General features: G+C 42.3%; 1 protein-coding gene across 1 annotated transcript in view; it reads left to right on the forward strand.

Annotated features, from left to right (window-relative positions):
- Nucleotides 1–1006: 1006 nt before the first annotated feature.
- Nucleotides 1007–19299, forward strand: part of CMYA5 (cardiomyopathy associated 5) — an 83343-nt gene continuing 65050 nt past the window's right edge. The window contains 1 exon segment of the mRNA XM_054687985.1: nucleotides 1007–1163. Coding sequence (XP_054543960.1) covers nucleotides 1015–1163 — 149 coding nt within the window. The 5' untranslated portion in view covers nucleotides 1007–1014.

Below are 19299 nucleotides of genomic sequence, written 5' to 3' on the forward strand. Positions count from 1 at the left end.
CTGTTTGGGAGGGCCTCATTCCTTGTGAGTTGTCAGTTGGTTGCTAATTTTGAATAACTATGTAGAATTCAAGGGACCAGAGATTCTACAAGGGGCTCAATCTCCATATCTTTACCTTTGGATGCGCCTGTGGATACTGGTTTGAATGTTAAGCTTTGTAATTTCTAGGCGTCCCCTGCTAAGGATACTAGTTTCTGCAACTGTGTGATCTGTGCCTAAAGATCTTGGTTTCCATTGCTGGGTGAATGGCTAGGCTAATCTCTTCTACCCCCAACTCCTTGTGTGAGCCAGGTTTCTGGTCTTGTGGTGAACACCCTTTTCAGTTTTTTTTTTTTCTATTCTTGTTCTCCATGAAGATCATGAGCAAGAGAACTAGACTCCTCTGAGCCGTTATTTCCTCATCTGTAAAACGGGTGGTTTTAGTTAAATCTACCACAGGATATAATAAATCTTCCTCACTTCTCCTAGACCCTAAAATGAGAATAGTAAGAATCAGCTGTCTATTTGGATGTGTCTACTTAACTTGTTCTCTTTGAGAACCCGTAGCAGAGTGCCTGAATTAGTAAGCCCTCTGCTCAGTAAAACATAATTATTTGGCTGGGACAAAGAGTCCATCTAGTAGCTGGGCTAGAAATAAAAAGTCTGCCAAACCCACTCTGGGGGAAAGAGGCGGGGTTGTAACCCTCCTGTGCAGCCAGAGCCAGCGCCCCTCAGGGTGGCGATCGCCAGTTGCTCGAAAGGCCCAACAAAACTGCCAGAAAAGGGCGGGGAGGGCTCGGGGAAGTTGGCAGACGGCGGGGAGAGGAGAAACAGCCGGGGCTGGAGAAGCTCGGTGGCGAAACTTTTTGACGCCTTCTATTTAAAGTCTCGGGGCTCACCCGCCCCCCGGGCCGGGAATCCGAGCCGCCCCGCCGGGGCCGAGCAGCGCCGGGCGCGTCCCGAGCGCAGTCAGAGGGAGAACACCAGGCGCGGCGCGGGCGGCTCCGGCTCCAGCTCTGGCCCGGGAGAAGCACGATGGCGAGCAGCGACAGCAACCACGCCGCGGAGAGCTTCCTCGGCTCCGACGAGGACGAGGAGGCGACCCGGGGGCTGGAAACCGAGGAGGAGTCGGAGGGGGAGGATGACGAGACGGCCGCGGAGTCGGAAGAGGAGCCGGACGCCAGGTAGTGAGACCCGCTCAGGCCACTCTGAGTACGCAACGCCGAGGGCCTGGAAGTGCGGCCTTGGGCAGGTGCAGGTGCTTCTGTGAGAAACCCCGCGCTCTTTCCTTTCTCTTCCTTTTTAGGCGCTAGAGTTCATTCCCTCAAGCTAAGCACTTTCTCTCTAGGGACGCTGCCTTAGTGAAGAACTGGAAGGTGTCAGCTGGAGTGACCGGTCCGCCTGCAGCCATAAGTGTACTGCCCCCCACAGCCCTCCTCTACTCCCTCCACCAGCTCATCTTGTGAAGGCTGCTTTTGTTTATTCCTGGGGATTTTCCTAGGGTCCTGCCTAACTACAGAAATGCGCTGAAACTTCCATTTGGCCCACACCAAAGGAACAATCTTGAGGAAACCTGAGCAGGAAGAGAAGTGGGTAGGGAGTGCGGGTGGAAGCAGAGAAGCTTCCACTGGAACCTTGAAACGCTGGAGGTCGCCTGGATGCCTAGTACCTAACACCGGGTTGGTTACTATATCTCAGTAAGATACTGTGTCTTACTACAAAGGCCTGTGATTTCTTTGGTGTAAAGAAACCAGGACTTCCAATAACGCCTGTTCTTAAATTTCTGCTCCTTTATTTTCCTGATCCCAAATAATGTTTTGATGTCGTGGATGCCACTATGTATAGGTAATACTATATAAAAACATGGCTCTCCCTTGGCTTAATCTTCCTCACTTCTCCTAGACCCTAAAATGAGAATAGTAAGAATCAGCTGTCTATTTGGATGTTTCTACTTAACTTGTTCTCTTTGAGTATGTTTTTGCTTTGGGGATTTTTTTTTTTTTGGTGTGTTTTTTTTGTTTTGTTTTGCTTTTAGTATTTTTTGTTTTGTCAATGATGTCCCTTCCCAAATCTATTAATATCAATAGGGAGGCTTTGTAGGTGACAGATGGATGTGCACCATTTTGGAATGCCCATCTTACCCAAAGTTAAAAATGCTGCTTGCCAAAGCCAACAGAGCTGACATTGAAATAACCCACATGGATTCGGGTGAAATGTCTGTCAGATAAGTCTGCAATCATGAGCATATTTACTAAGCAACTATCAAGTGTGAAGCAGGAACAGTCTCTGCCCTCTAAGACTTAATGAAAAAAGTTTGGAAGCTTTTTCCTAACTTTATATATAGGGAGTGAGGTTTTATGCCAAAAAATAAGAGGGGCTAAGAGGAGAGATCCTGGATGCTGTGGAAAGTCTGAGGAGAGTGTAGAGAACTGTGGCTGCCTGGAGTACCTGGACAGAACCATACAGAAAGCTGACGCAACCATACCTGAGGGAAATGGCTAGGGACCTGTTAATCCTGGGCAATATTGGGAAGGGGAGAAATCTGTCAATATTAGCTTTTAAGACCCTTTCCCTTAATGGTGTCCAGAAGCCTCATATCCTTGCTTAATCAAAATTATCCCCCAGAGAATCTGAAAATTCATTTACACTAAACTGTGAGTAACTGACAATGAATCAAAGCCCCACTTTGGGATTGCATTGCCCTTTGGCAGAGGTCAGAACTTCAGGTAAAGATTTGATGTATCTGCAGTCAAATTCAGGCTGCTCTGGTAACAGCTGGTAGGGACAGGGCACGGGGTAAGAATGAATAGAGTAGAGGGAAACTTGAGGGTATAGGTAGGTGGTAGGGGAGGCCTTAAAAACCATTTATTTTGGATTTGATGCCATGGGTAATAAGGATTCAGGGACCTTCTGGACAGAATTTATTGGACTATTGGAAAATTAGTTTGACAGGCAGATCAGATTGGTTTGGAGAGGGCTTGTCAGGGAGGCAGCAGCAGAGAGAAAGAGGATGTCTAAGGGTTACACCAGGGTGGATGCAATGGGAAAGGAAATAATGCCTAGGGAGAGATCAGCAGAGAGGAACTTTTGGGGGGACTTGGGAGTCCCCAAATTTCTTCTACGTCAAAGTATTTTTATTAACCAAACTAAAATATGGCTGAAAGTTCTTTGTTGTGAGACTAACGTTAAAACTTGGGATATTCTCTAGAAAATGAGAGGTAACAATGTCTTTTGCTTTATTCCTTCTGCTGGGCTCTTCTACCAAAGTTTTACAATTTAATGAAGGCCTGGTCACTCTGTGCCGGTTTCCCTGCTAAGTGTTTAAATGTTTTCTCATTTTAATCCCTTCAAGCAATACTATGAAGTTACAAGTAAGAAAACTGGCACTTTATGTCATTTACTGAGGATGAAGGGCAAATAAATGTAAAAACCAAGATGTGAGCCTGAAGCCAATGTTAGGCTTATGACATCTCCCTTTTAAGGAGAGACCCTTTCCTTGCGTTACCTATAGCCACTTTTCTGAATCACAGGAAAATACCCTTTAATTGTAAAAATACTTTTCTAGTGCAGGAAAACTTAATATTATACATGTCAATACTCATATTGGGTCAGAGAACTTTCTTATGTTTCATTCAATGAAATGAATATGATATGTGGCATGAAGAAGCTGAATGTGAATCCTATTAGCCCTTCCATCACGGGCACATTTCTTGTCATCCCTGAGCCCAATTTTCTTATCTGTAAAATGGTATTAATAATTCCTAATTCATAAAGTTGTTGTAGGATTAAACTAAATGAACATGAGTTAAAATTGTTCCAAGCTTTACTTTCTGCCCCCACTACTCATCAATAAGGGGAGAGTGATGATGTCAGTGTTATTAGTTGCCCTGGATCATGCAAAAAACTGGAGATTAAAAAAAAAAAGGCTACTAGGAATTCATTACTTCATTACTATCTTTAAGGTGATCACATTTTTGGTGGAGACAGAAAAACACAATTATGTCACTAACTATGATATAAGAGATTTAGGAAAGAAAAGGCTGTACAAAACACTTCACAATAGAGAGGAAGTTCTGGCATCCATTCTGTCTGGCAGGATTGGGGAGGATTTCATCAGGGACCCTCTGGGTAGGGTGTCCTATCATAATGAAATACCCAGAAGGCTTATAGTGGGTGAATATCAAAAAGAGATTTTTGTGTTGCTAAAACTTCACAGCCAAGTTGTCTGCGAAAGGCAGCTCTATAAAACTTACAGGATTGTAGAACCCAGAAAGGTGTGAGAAACATCTTTCACCCAATCCTTTTACAAATAGAGAAACTCAGTGTCAGGGGACATTTATTCAAAATCACATAACTTTAGCCCTAGAAGTACAACTAAGTGTCTGGACTCCAGTCTAATGTTTGTTAGTTCATAAATGTCTATTGACTCCCACTATGTTCCACACACTTTCCAGGCACAAGGTGTATAACAGAGAACAAGACAAAATTCCTGCCTTCCTGGAAGTGACTTTCCAGCTCAGGAAGATAAAATAGCGGGAAAAATAGGTTATATGTCAGGTGGCAGTACGTGATAAGGAAACAACGCAAGAGGAGTATGCTCTTTTGGATAAGGTATTGAAGAAAGCTTCCTAGATGAAGTGGCATTTGAGCAAAGACTGAACAAATGAGAATTCCAGAGGAAAGGTTAGGTACAAGGGCACTGAGACAGGACTGTTCGTGTTTTGTTTGAGGAACGCAGGTGGTCAGGTTGCTGGAGCAGAGTAAATATGGAGAGTGGTCAGACATGAATCTAAGAGATAACTGGGCTGCAAATCATGTAGGACTTTCAGGCCTTGCTAAGGTCGTCAGATTGTATTCTGAGTAAAATAGGAAGTCATGCTCTGTCTACCATACCTCTTGGGGTTTAAAACAAGTAAAATAAGGAAAACATGGGAATTGCAGTATTCCATTAAGTAGTAGGCACCTAAAAATTTATATATTAATTCAGTTAATATTTGTTAAACACCTAATGTTGCCATACACTGCTAAATTTTTCAAACTCAGTCTCCTATATGGAGGGAAATAGATAAATAGAACTTTTTACTTGTTTTTTCTAACTGTAGACCAATGAAATCCAAATTTTATAACCTTTTGCACAGATCACCCAGAAGATTTCCATTATTTTTGTTTTGGATCATTTTCTGTTGCTCAATTTTAATTACTCTATTTAAGCACAGAGGATTTTTGCGCAGCAGTACCCAAAACTTAAAAATTACTTCCAGTTGCAGTTTTGCAGTGTCTATATAAATAAGTCTGTCTAAACTGATAGAATTAAAATTGTTAGTGACATTTACATTTTACATCGTAGGAAACAAACCTTTTGGAAGGCAAAGGGAGTTTGTAGATGGTTTTCATTATCAGTACAGAGCACTCTGTTTCCATATATCTATTTATATGATATCTCCCACTGCTGTGCTTACCTAGGTGTTGTGACAAGTGTGTTATTTGAGCTTACCCTCTTTTGAGGTCAGTGGAAAGAGTTGGGGATTAAAGGAGTGACAGCTATGTATGCCAGCACCGAGGGAGGAGGCCCTTGGAGCAAGCAATTGAAGAGCTATTTAAATGTTGGTTGCATGGGTAGTACATGCCCTTGGTAAGACTTTGAAATATAGCTAGCAAGAGCTGGAAATTGTTTTTCTTCAAAACAGCAAACCTACTAAAATATTGGACATATTAGCTGATAGAATTTGCAAAAACAGAATCTATCTTATAGTCCCTGGAGAGTCTATTCTGAGCCTAGGCCTAAATGAATACCTTGACTCAATTCAAACAATATAACCAAGTTACCTTTTCTACCAAGAAAACAGAGGATCAGGTATAAGACACAGGTCATGCCTTGTACCTGAATCAATAATTTTTGGCCTAATCTATCATTATCCAATAAAAATATAATGTGAACCATATACATAATTTTAAATTTTCTAATAGTCACATTTTTAAAAAGTACACAGAGACAGGTGAAATTAATTTTTGTAATATTTTTCATTTAGCTCAATATCCAAAGTATTATTTCAATATGTAATCAATTTAAAACTATCAATGAAATATTATACTTTTTTATATACTCTTTGAAAGTTGATATGCTATGCAACTCACCCTGCCTATCTATATTTCAAGTGCTGGAGGCTACCATATCCAATAGATATTAGTTAGAAATCCATTACCTTCATTGGAATCCACAGAACTGCCCATTGATGATGAGCTCTATACTCATGATCCTGTGCTAAGCAACAGCAGCATAACTGGGATTGGATAACACAGTTGCTTCTCTCAAGGAACTTTCAGTCTGTTGAGAGGAAGTAGTTAACTTCAATAAAATGTTGTATGCACTGCAGTAAGGATATTCACACAGGAATAGGGAAAAGAATATAGCTGATCCTTAAGCAACATGGGTTGAACTGTGTGAGTTGATTTATACATGGATTTTCTTGTAAATAGTACAAACTTGTATCGATAAATAGAGTATGGTACTCTAAATGCATTTTCCTTATAATTTTATTAATAACATTTTCTTTTCTCTAGCTTCCTTTATTGTAAGGATACAGTATATATATTCTATATATAACATACAAAATCAGTGTGAATTGACTATGTTATTGTCAAGGCTTCCCGTCAACAGTGAGCTATGAAGTAGTTGTTTGGTTTATTGACTGGAGTTAGGGGGGTTCATTTCGAGTTGTTCAAGTGTCAACTGTAAATTCTTAAAATGAGATTTAGAAAGGATTTGCAGAAATTATACTGCAAATGGGCAGGAAGATAATAAAGCACAACATGTGGTTAGATATTCCTTTAATTCCTGGTTTCAGCTCTTGTGCTGCTAACTGCTGCTCTGTCTGAATTTTCCTTTTTTCATCCAGAATCACTCAGAATTTTCAGGACTAAGGATATTTGTTGAATGAATAGTTGAATGGTGTGAATGAACAAATGAATGAGCGAATGAATGTTAAATTATCCAGATATCTGCAAGAAACAGGTTTGGGGATGTTTAAAGTGTTAGATTAGGTAGGATTTCATTGACTGGTGACCTTTCATTTACCAAGGATTGAGAATGCTCAGTAATTCTGGGAACACAGTAGCTGGGAGGAAACAGTGATAAGTACTGAGGGATTGTTCAATTAGTATGTCTGTGGTCACCATTCCCACCTTCTGTCACTTGTTGGAAAGCCTCCCCTAGACTGACCCTCCAGCCAAATCATAGCTGGAAGGATGAGAATAGGCTTTGTTTTTTGCCCAGAGGAAAGTCAACTATTAAAAGCTGGACTGCATTCAATTCAAAAATTCCACATCCTAATCTGAGAAAGTCCAAGCTATATGGAAAGATTAATCAATGCTACTTTTTGGTTTACCAGACTCCAAATGCTCAAAGCCCTCTTATGGAGCCATTACTATTTTCTCTTAGTTTAGATATACTTTTGTTTAAAAAAAAAATCCACATGCTAAACAGAAATTTACATTCACTACAGATTTCCTCTTAATGGCTGATTTCACTAGGGCACTTAAAATTGTTGAATTGTAAGTAAAACTAACTTCCTCCTGTTACGATTTTGTTAAAATAACATTTGTTAAATGGAGCGCAGAGTGCTGGGTGGTGAACCGCAATTCAACAACAGACCACAGGAAAAATTGAAATAGAGAACTTTCTTCCTCACAGATCTTGAGAACACAATACCTGGAGGGGGTTCACAGGGCCTGAGTCCAGGCAGAGTAAAGTAGGGCTTAATGACACATGTCTTTATTAGGCTCCATTGGTAGGATATTTTGGGGTTCTTAGGCTATGACTGGACTGATCAAACTAAAAAGGGGAGCTTGGTAAACTTCGAGGGGGTCTTAAAGAGGGGCACACCAGGGCAAAGCACCGGGAGGTGGGGGAAACTTGATCACAAGAGTTGGGGAAGTCTTACCTGGAACTGACAATTACCTGTGACTACGGGGCTATTATCCGGGGCTTGGGGGTGTTTGCCTGAGGAGGCTAGTGCCAATTTAAGGTCCCTGCAGGCTGCTTGGCAAACAAAAAGGGTATTAAGGCAGTGGTACCATAGAGTGGTATATTTAGTTCAAGTCTTGACACCATCATTTCAGAAATGTACCTACCATAAAAGACTCCTTCAATTCAGCAAATATTTATTGAGGGCCTACTATGTGCCAATGTAAACATAGAGTAAGTAAATAGAGCAGAATTTCTAATCTTTAGAGTTCATCTTTGGAGAGGGTAAATACTAAATAATCTCATAAGTAATTAAAGCAAATGCTCTGGTAAAATGAGTTGGGCTTGGGGAGCTAAGGTAGGGGTCCACTAGAACCCCAGCCTCCAAGTTCTAGCCCCTGAAATCCCCTTGTAAATGGCCTTGGGAATTTTCAGTCTCTGAGTCTTTTTTGCTAGTCTCTCCATCTGCCTATAGCAAAAGGTTTCCTCCCCCTGTAGTCCAAATATGGCCGGAGATCCTAGCTGCTGCTGATACTTATCCTGGAAGGGGCCTTAGACTTCATCTCCCTGACCCACTTAGGTTTCTAATGAGTGAACAGAGACCCAGAGGAGGGAAAGGAACAAACAGTATTCAAGGAACAACTCTTCTATTGTAAGCACTGTCAATTGTTACTATAACTTATTTTTTCAACAGCTCTATGAGGACATTGTTTTAATCTCCATTTTATGGAAGAGAAAGTGGAGTACAGTAATGAATAATGTGCCTAATTTCAGAAAACTAGTATGCTGGGATTCTAACCCTGTTGTAATAGTATAATAGCAGATCCAGTACTAGAACTCTCAGTGCTCATCTCAATATTTCACTCACACACCTGGTCTGTTTTATTTGGAATTCAATTTACTATTTTAAAATGATTATTTCAGTTTACTTTAAACTTTCAACATGAAGTATGAGACCCAGGAAAAATATGTAGTAGCTAATCCTGACCAACAAGTTAGCTGTATTAAGTTTCCTAATGTGTAATAGGGAGAGTAGAACTTGTGTTTAAAAATAGACATTAGGCAATCCAATGTGACTGAATTTTCATAAGGTCAAACATAACAACACCAAAATAACTTTTTTTACTTGCTCTGTGGGATCATGTGATAAGTAATAGGTATTTATCATAATATCTGTAAAATTCAGATCCTCTGTTTAAAAGACAGAATTTATATGAGATCTGACATAGTGCATGTTGAACTTTTCATATCTAATAATTTTTTTGAAGAGTGCATGAGGAGAAGAGAGGGAGACAGCTGTCTTTGACTGTTCTTGGTTTGGGTATTTACAAGAAGGGCTTTAATAAATTCCCTCTTCATCCAGCATTATATTTTGAACATAAGCTAGGTTACAACTGCCTTAGAAAACCCTTGCTAGGGGGCCTCCCTGGTGGTGCAGGCGGTTGAGCGCAGCGCCGTGAAGCTGTCTGCAGCCTCTGCAGTGCCAGTTCGATCCCCGCCAGCCTCGGAGCAACCCACATGGCGAGCAGACCTCTCCTGTCTTGCCCGCTGCTCCCTTCAGCAGTGTATTTCATCAGTCTGCCTGTTCTGCTCCCCGCTCTGTCTCTGGTGAATCCTCTCACCCTCCCCCGCATCTGGACTGTACCCTGGCTCTCGATTAAATAAAAATAAATCTTAAAAAAAAAAGAAAAGAAAACCCTTGCTAGGATTGAAAAGACTTGAATTACTATCCTAGCATTGTCTCTTAGTGGCTGTGTGACTTAACCTCTCTGCATCTTTACCATAATGTTCAAGACCCTGCCTGGACCTGCTTACCTCACTCAGCTCATCTCAGGCCTCTCTGCCATGTTCATTGCATTCCGGCTGTGCTGGATGCTTTCTGAATCTCCAACATGCTAAGTTTGTTGCTGCATCCAGACCTTTGTTCTTGCTGTTTTCTCTCCCTGAGCACAACTTTCCCAAATCCACTGTTCAGGTTTCTGTGCATGTCACTTTCTTTTGTTTTTTTTTAAGATTTATTTATTTATACATACAAGAGCTGGAGTACAGGCCAGAGATGTGGGGGTGAGAAGATTCACCAGAGACAGAGTGGGGAACAGAACAGGCAGACTAACTGAAATACACTGCTGAGGGGAGCAGTGGACGAGTCAGGAGAGGTCTGCTGCGCCATGTGGGTTGCTCCCTGGCAGGCAGGGGATCAAACTTGTGCTGCAAGAGGCTGCGGATTGTGTCATAGTGTTGTGCTTAACCCCTTGCGCTACCAGGGAGGCTCGCATGTCACTTTCTTAAGGAGGCTTTCCTGAGCCAGCCTGCCTAAAGAATTCATTCTCGTCTGTCACTGTCGCTTAGTCACTATTTCATCTTGTTCTTCACAGACTTTACCACTGTCTGAAAGGGTATCTTTTTGTTTCTTTATTGCTACCACTAGGATAGGATCTCCATGAGGGAAGGACCTTGCTTTGCTCTGTTGCATCTCTAGCAGCTAGAACACTGCATTTTGTGCAGTCAGTGCCTAAGAAATGGTTGTTGAATAGGTTGTTGGCTCTCTCCACCTACATTTCTTCCCTAAGATCTCAGGTGTCCTTCTCTCTCACCTACACTATCCATATCATCACGCTCTTTAACTAACCATCTTATTCTTAGATGCCAAAACAAGAGCACAGAGAATGAGAACTAAGTGGTCAGTGAGTTTGTTAAAATGAAAATCAATAGAGAGAAATTTATAACTTAGGGAAATGTAAACACCTTTGAGAGGGTTTAAGCCTATCAGTATTGTTTAAAATTGGGTTCCCTTTTGAACAAATCCCTTCAGATACAGGATCTAAAGTAGTCTCCTGAAGAACAGGACATCAGAAAGGAGAAAATGGATGCTTAGAAAAGACATCAAGCAGCCTGGCTCTACAGCTGTGCCTCAGTCTACCATGCTCAGAAGAGTGAACTAAGGGTATCACCCAGAGAGCTGCAGAAACAACTTTCTCCAGATCCTTAGGTGACACATAAATCTAGGAGGGTAGTCTTACTTCCCTTTCTCCTTAGAGAATCCAGGAGACAAAAGGCAGGGTGGGATAGGGGAAGCATGTATATGCAAAGTTAGCAGTGTTGGTATGTGAACTAAAGTTGCCTGATAACCAAATGTGTAGTTAAATTGGCAGATAAAATCAGGACTACTGCTTAGAGTCCATGAATGCCAGCCTAGGTTGGTAGAGAAATATAGGTAACACAGTGTCTGTGGCTGCAGCACCAAGGCAGAGAAAGTTCTGCTTGTTAGGGGGAAATGATGTCCTGAGTTAATTTCATACAGGCTTTGTGGACCCCACCCCCACTCCAGACTAAAGCCATCAGGACACTGGGAAAGACAAATCCCATCACCACCAAAGGGAGGGTGGCTGGGACCTGAGGGTGGAGTTGGGCAGCCAGGTTGGATATAAAAAACCAAACACGTGGGCCTTGGGCTCTCTCTGGCTCGCGATTGCTCACCTCCTGGCTTCACCGCTCCTGGCTGGCGGCCAACTCTGAGAGCGCCATTTTGCGATTCCTGATCGGCGGATCGGGTAGGACTCATTTAAAACTTTGTCTCCCACTTTTCTCCCAGAGCTGTACATTTCCTCATTTCCCCTTCCCTTGTAAATAAACCTTTTTTTATTAACCTTTCACGCGTGCCTGCAGTAGAGCATTGATAAGTCCTCTTAAGCGCGCGGGTGAGGACCCACAGTCAGGCACCCCGTTTTGTATCGGGGTTGCTCTACAACATGCTGGCTCAGAAAACCAGAGCTTATCATCTGAATAACAAACAGTGGCCCACTAATCTTAGAGTAATAACCTTTTTTTTTTTTTTTTGTCTATTTCTCTCTGCTTCAGTTTCTACTTATTAATCCTATAAGTTCGCTTGGATTGAGGTTGCATAGTTTGAGAATTTAGAATCATGAATTCAGAAACCCAGACTTTCACAACATTGAGACTGAGCAGGTGTTTCCATTTGCCATTAAAGTCTCAAGTGATTTTTCTCTAGGTGAAAGATGCTGTCTTGGGTTCCAGAGTCTGTGTCAGTCAGGGTTTTCAGTTGCTAAAATGGAAGAAAATGACTTTATTCAAAGGGTAATGGTAGCTCATAGAATGGTGAACAGTGTGGAAAAGTAATCTTTGGTAGCCAGGAACAACCCTTAAAGCCATGCTGTACAACTGGTCTGGTGCACTACACAGCTCAATGATAAGACAATGCAATTTTAAAATGGGCAAAGAATGTAAATAAACATTTTCCCAAAGAAGATATACATATGACCATTAAGCACATGAAATTGATGGGATTCAGTTCATGGGGTTCTTGGCTCCCTCTGAGGTTTTGCAGTTTCCCTTCAGCTGCACATAGGGACTTTACTAACAAAAAAACATTTGCATAGACACAAACAGACAAAAGCTGCATTTTAAAGGTTTACTAGGAAAATGAGACTCCTGAATAGGTGCAGGCAGCTAAAGAGCTGCATTTTGAGAGGGGCAGCTTTTTTAAGAGACACCTGCATAGACATAAGCTGGCAGTGATGTCGCTTTTTGTCAGTGGGTTTGGAGTGCAGGGTCCTTGGATTCACTCTGGGAGAGGTTTTGTTATAGGGCAGCCCCGATAGGACATCCTTTTCCCCCTAACAGTTTGACCAGAGCTCCCCGTTCAGTGGCACACGGCGAGTTCCCCAGGCAAGTTTCTTCATGAGACAGAAACATTAGTTATATTTAAAGAGCAGGTTTATTAGAAAAGGGACAGAAGAGGGAACTCCCCGGTGGCGCAGCACTGGGTTGTGAAGCTGCCGGCAGCCTCTGCAGCGCCGGTGCCATCCCCGGCCACTAGGGGAGGGTCCCATATGGCGCGCAGACCTCTCCTGCCACCCGCTGCTCCCCTCAGCAGTGTACTTGGGTCCTTGTTCTGCTCCCCACTCTGGCTCTGGTGAATTCTCTCACCCTCCCGTGCTTCTGACTGTACCCAGTGCTTGTATAAATAAATAAATAAATAAATCTTAAAAAAAAAAAAAGAAATTAAGAAAAGGGACAGAAGAGTAAAGTCCACTTACATAGACACAAGCAGGCAGGAAGAGCTGCCCTGAAAGGGGCAGGTTTGCTGAGAGGCCTGCATGGTTGCAGCCAGGCAGCCTTGAGGAGAGCTGCCTCCACTGAGGGAGGTCAGTGAGGAGAATCTCTGGCATGGCACAGATCACAGGCAGGCAGGAAGGCTGCTGCCCTGTGGAGGGAGAGAGTTGGTGAATGTAAGCACCTGTATAGTCACGGGTGGCAGAAAGACTGCTGCCCTGTTGTGGGGGCAGTGTTATGTTTTATCATCTTGGGGGAGGAGCTCATCTTTGTGGGTAGATGGTTTGTGCGCCTGACACTCCCTATAGAAATCTGATAGTTTCTGGATGTTGTACCTCCTGATCTGGGCATTGATGCCTAAGGGTTTTGCCTAATCCCCTCTACCCCAACCTCCTTGTGAATTAGGTTCTTGACCTTGTATCTCCTTTCCAGTTTTTCTATTCTTATCCTCCATCAGCAGTCTTAGGGACAAGATCTGTATTTTATTTATTTATTTATAAAGATTTATTTATTTATTATTTATTTATACAAGCACTGGGTACAGTCAGAAGTGTGGGAGGGGTGGGAGGGTGAGAGAATTCACCAGAGCCAGAGCAGGGAACAGAACAGGCAGACCGACGAAACACATTGCTGAGGGGAGCAGTGGGCAGCAGGAGAGGTCTGCGCGCCATGTGACCGGGGATCAAACCAGTGCTGCAGAGGCTGCGGGCAGCTTCGCAGCCCAGCGTTCAATCGCTGCGCCACCCGGGGAGGTCCAAGATGCGTATTTTAAAAGGACAGACTTATTAGGAAAAAGAGAAAGGGGAAAGGTGCCTGCATAGGAATAGGTGGGCAGAAAGCTGCGTTTTGAAAGAACAAGGGGCATCCTTATATAGTGCTCTTTGATGAAATTACTGTGTAACTTACTGCCGTGGGGTTAGGTTACGTTGGTTCTCTGCAACTGATAATCCTTTCTGCCCCCACCTCAGATTCCTGGAAACTTCCATAGCCAGTTTCACTTGTGACTTGTTAATCATCCCTTCCCCCATCACTCCTTTTTGACATTGTGAAAACTTCCATCTAAATTTTTTTACTCTGAGCTTCCATCAAAATGTTCAACATCATTAACCATCAGGGAAATGTAAATCAAAGCCACAAACTTCACACCTACTTCAGAATCCTTCTCCACTGCTGGTGGGACTGTAAAATGGTGACTACTTTGGAAAACAGTCTGGCAGTTCCTCAGTTTAGCCATAAAGTTACCATCTGACCCAGCAATCCCCCTCTTAGGTATAAACCAGAGAAATGATCATATATGTCTACACAAAAACTTGTACACCAATGTCCATAGCAGCATTATTCATAATAGTTATAAAGTGAGACTGTTGGCCTCCCTGGTGGCACAAGGATTTAAGACGCATCCTATGAAGCTGTCCATAGCCTCTGCAGCATGAGTTCGATCCCCCAGCCAGCCAGGGAGTGACCCACATGGCGCAGCAGACCTCTTCTGTCTCACCTGCTGCTCCCCTCAGCAGTGTACTTCAGTCAATCTGCCTGTTCTGTTCCCTGCTGTCTCTGGTAAATCCACTTTCCCCCTCCTCCCCCCACACACCTCTGGCCTGTACCCCACTTCTTGTATGAATAAATAAATGAAATCTTTAAAAAAAAATAAAATAAAGTGAGACTGTCAGTATGCAGTCAAGGGGCACCCAAGGACCCTATCCCCATCTCTGGTGTTTGTCCTTGTGAGACCTTCCATCCTAAATTTTTCTACTTTTAAGGTTTTATCAGCAGCCTTGCTGGTGGTGTAGGGGGTTGAGCGCAGTGCTGTGCAGCTGTACGCAGCCTCGGCAGTGCGGGTTCTATCCCGGCTGGCTGTGGAGATACCCACATGGTACAGCAGACCTCTCCTGTCTTGTCCGCTGCTCCCCTCAGCATTGTGTTTCTATCAGTCTACCTGTTCTGTTCCCCACTCTGTCTCTGGTGAATCCTCTCACCCTCCTGCACATCTGGCCTGTACCCTGGTTCTTGTATGCATGAATAAATAAATCTTTTTTTTAAAAAAGCAAAACTCAATCACAGGTCTGCCTGCCTTCCATGTTATACAGTCTGCTCAGCACTGCCCCTAGTTAGCATTATCTCCCCAGCTCAGAAAGTCTGGTTCATGGAGTTCTGGTGTAACAGGGTGGTCCCCAGGAAAGGGGGAGGTTCCCTGCCCCACCCAAGGAAGGGTGGAGCTGAGCAGGAAGAGGAGAAGCTGCAGAAGAGACTGAGGAAGGAAGCAGGATGGAGCCAGGAGACCTGGAGGAGGCGCATGGAGCCTAGAGACACGTGAAGAAACTGCGCTTGTCTTTTGGTCGTGGACTGGGTGACACAGATGTGGGTGAGACCCGTGGGGAGGTGACAATGGCAGCTTTTATCTTAATGTTGATTTTGCTCTTTTCCTTCCGGGCTTGTCTGGTTGTTTCTGACCCTTTTCTGTGGGTCCCCACTGGAAGATGCTTTAGACTTGTGACAGGCTTTGGGGCCTTGTTCTGGGCCGATCCCACATGGATGGAGTTTTACCCACGAGGGGATGGGTAACTGTGGGTGCTTCATTTAGAAACTAGACTCTTTGCCTTACCTGTATTGTTTCCTAGTTTTATTAAAGTTCCTTCCCATTAAAAAAAAAAAAATGATGGCTTTAGTCTGGAGTGGGGGTGGGGTCCACAAAGCCTGTATGGGATTAACTCAGGAACATCATTTCCCCCTAACACTGGCACTCATAATCTAAGGCAACTGCATATAAGTGAGGCAAGGGAAATGGTGCCTTCCCTTCATGAAGTATATCTGTAACAAGGAGACCCAAATATTCATTACCTAATGAATGAATATAGAAAATGTGGTAGTTTCATAAAATGGAATGTTATTCAGCCATTAAAAGGAGTGAAATACTGATTCATGCTACAACATGGATGCACTCTGGAAACAGTATGCTAGGTAAGAGAAGACAGACTCATAGGATCACATATTGTATATTTTCATTTATTTAAAATGCCCAGAATAAATATACCTATACACAGAGACAGCAAATTAGTGATTGCCTAGAGTTGGGAGGGGTATAGGGGAAGGTTTGGATGGAGGTGGTGCTTTGGGGGTGATGAAATGTTCTAAAATTTATTGTACAACTGTGAATATACAATGACTTTTAGTATATTTAGTATTGAATTACACACTTTAATTGGGTAAATTACATTTTAGTAAAGCTATTTTTAAAAAACAGTTTTCCATTGAGGAAACAGTTGCCATTGCTAAGGGCACTAAACGTTTTGATTTTATTGTTGCCACTTCATACCAGAAGCTCAATATTGCAGCAACTGCAACCTCCAGAGAAAATGAGGCGCTTGCCCACCAGTAACTCTCAGTCAGTCCAGAATGGGCGTGAAGATCATTACTGGGGAACATCTGGCATTGTGAGCTCTGCCTCCCCCCGGATCCACAGGTGGGAAATTCACCACAAGGAAAGAGAAGTTAGATGCTAGACTGTCAAAAGGATATATGCTGTCTACCAAAGCAACAAAGGGAACTGGGCTAGGCTTTGTTCAGGTCTTGTTACCCCACCCTCAGAATATTTAACACATAATCTGTTGGTAATTTTTTTTCTGTGGATTATTTAAAAATAGAAAAAAACTAGCCCAAATTGAAAGGCCAACCCAGGCTTAACACCTAATCTCATTTCAGTTTCAACCTTTCCCAAAAGCATAATCCTAATAAGGAGTTCCTCATCAGCACCAAAGAGGTAATCTACCTGATAAGAGCCATTCCCCTTCCTCTGAGGGAAAGTGGCTTTGCCTGAAACAGTCTTTTCTTTTGCTAATAATCTTGTCACATCTTCTTTCCATCTGTAAATGCCCTCCATTTTGTGTAACCCCTTTGAGTATCTAAATAGGATTCTGCTCCATTCATGAGTATCTAAATAGGATTCTGCTCCATTCATGAGTTGTTTAATAACATCAATTAGATTTCAAAACTTGTGATTTTTTTTTTTTTAACAGGAGAGTCAACACATTATTTAAGTAATGGTCAACTAGCAATCTGTTTGCTATTATCAGAGAGTTAATTGTTTTCTAATCCTTTTTCATCTCTTCGCCCAGGTCTGTCCTCCTTCAGAGAGTTGTCTTCCAACTCACACGGTGGGCTTCTCTGACTCTGGTCCAAGGGGAAATGAGACTCTTAAGTAGTGTCAGAGTCTCTTCTTGTAACTTGGAAATGAAGACACATATTCTATTTTGTTAGTTTTAGAAGCAAAGGTGTGGGGGACTAGTCTCAACTTTTAGAGATCTATCCAATTTTAGTGTGATTTTTTTCAATGATATTTTGTAAGACAGTATTGTTTTTTTTCAATTTTTATATAATTTATTTATTTGTATATATTTTACATCATTGTTCATTTTTGTACAATGTTTGCTTTCTCCTCTGAGGTATAGTCCCCATAGAATTCCCACCACCAATTCACTTGTATATCATCGCTGTAGTTTCTTGTGCTCTTCCTTCCCATTTTGACCCCTCTCTCTCCCCCTCCCCTGCAGAATATGTCTGATTTGTAGTTGCCTGTTAATTTGTTTTTTATTTATTGTTATCATTTTTTCCCCTGATTCCTTATTTGGTTACCCTATACTCCTCCTATAAGTGAAACCATCCAATATTTTTCTTTTTCCCTTTGATTTATTTCGTTGAGCAGAATCCCTTCTAGCTCCTTCCATGTTGCTGCAAATGGCATAGGTTTATCTTTTTTGATTGCTGAATAGTATTCCATCGGATACAGTATTGGGTTTTACATTTTTAAAAAGTGACTAATGTTCTATTAGTTTTAAAAAAAGATTTAAAATTTACATCTGTAAACTATCCAAAATATGGTAAAGAACATTAGCTAACGTTGCTGAGCATAATTTGGTGTTTGAGCTGGTACCCAGAAAAAGTAAGGTATTTAATGGTAAATTAAAGCATTCTGTGAAGATAGAGAGCCGAGTACAGAAAATGAATGAAGATGAGCCCCTATACAAAAAGGAAGGATGGGATTCCTACCATGAGTGTGAATGCAGGATCATACCACCCGAGTTTCTAAAACCTTCTAACAGTCTACCTCTCAAAATATAGCACCTACAAGGACAGCCATTGGTTCCAAATTTGGTGAGCCAAGCAAGCCATACCAATAGCTAGAGGTGAGATTATATTGCTTCTCCTACCTTTCTTTTTGTTCTTTAAAATACATAGATCAGAAATGGGGGAAGCAATAAAACACCTTTTCAGGAAGCCAGGAAGATTTTCATTTTTAGTTTGTCTCTCAGTCTCCTTGGGAAATAGTTATATGTTATAAAGAAAAACTAGGAATTCTAAGACTCTGGGACTGAAAGTGCTATTAGGTACCATGTGGTTGCAGCTCTGCTGAATCGTGTAGTAAGAGAAACAGGAAACTGTGAAAGGGAAAGAGTGGGAAGAAGAGAGGAAGACAAGTACCTCCTCTGAGTCCCTGCAAAGCCTGGATACATCTACTCTTGGATTCCATGAGGAATCTCTATTTGCTTAAGTTAAATCATTCTGTTAAAGCTAGCTTGTGGTCCTTTGTCCCTTACCACCAAGAGTGCCCTAGTTCCTAGTTAACGTTTCTATCAGCATTATTTCTTTTCTCCTATAGATCCTACAGATCATGTCCCCTTCCTCAAAGTTAACCAAAAGGTGTCATGGCCCATGTTTCCAGAAATACTGTTATTTCACAACCAGGAATCTTTTTTTTTTTTAAGATTTATTTATTTGTTTTATGCAAGAACTGGGGTACAGGCCAGATGTGCGGGAGGGTGAGAGGATTCACCAGAGATAGAGCAGGGAACAGAACAGGCAGAATGACGAAATACACTGCTGAGGGGAGCAGCGGGCACAACAGGAGAGGTCTGCGGCACCACGTGGGACCCTCTCCAGCTGGCAAGGATCAAACTGGTGCTGCAGAGGCTGCTGACAGCTTCACAGCGCATGCTCAACCGCCTGTGCCATCAGGGGAGGCCCACAACCAGGAATCTTTTGACATCCGTAACCACAGTGTGGAACCCCAAAACTGCCATGTATCTTTGATCGCCACAACATATTACCAACAAAATTTGAAAAACCTGCTTCAGATCTGAAAGAACTAGTCCTCCCCACCCACTTATATCCCCATTGCAATATCTTAAACTATATTGAATATAGAGTTATAGACCCAAAAGAGGTTTGTAATGACTTAATGCCAACTTGAACATATTCCATTCAGGTGCTGGTAGTGAAAAATGCTTGAT

Source organism: Talpa occidentalis, unplaced genomic scaffold (assembly GCF_014898055.3).
Source record: "Talpa occidentalis isolate TD23 unplaced genomic scaffold, MPIMG_talOcc4v2.1 talOcc4.6, whole genome shotgun sequence".
Lineage (NCBI taxonomy): Eukaryota > Metazoa > Chordata > Mammalia > Eulipotyphla > Talpidae > Talpa > Talpa occidentalis.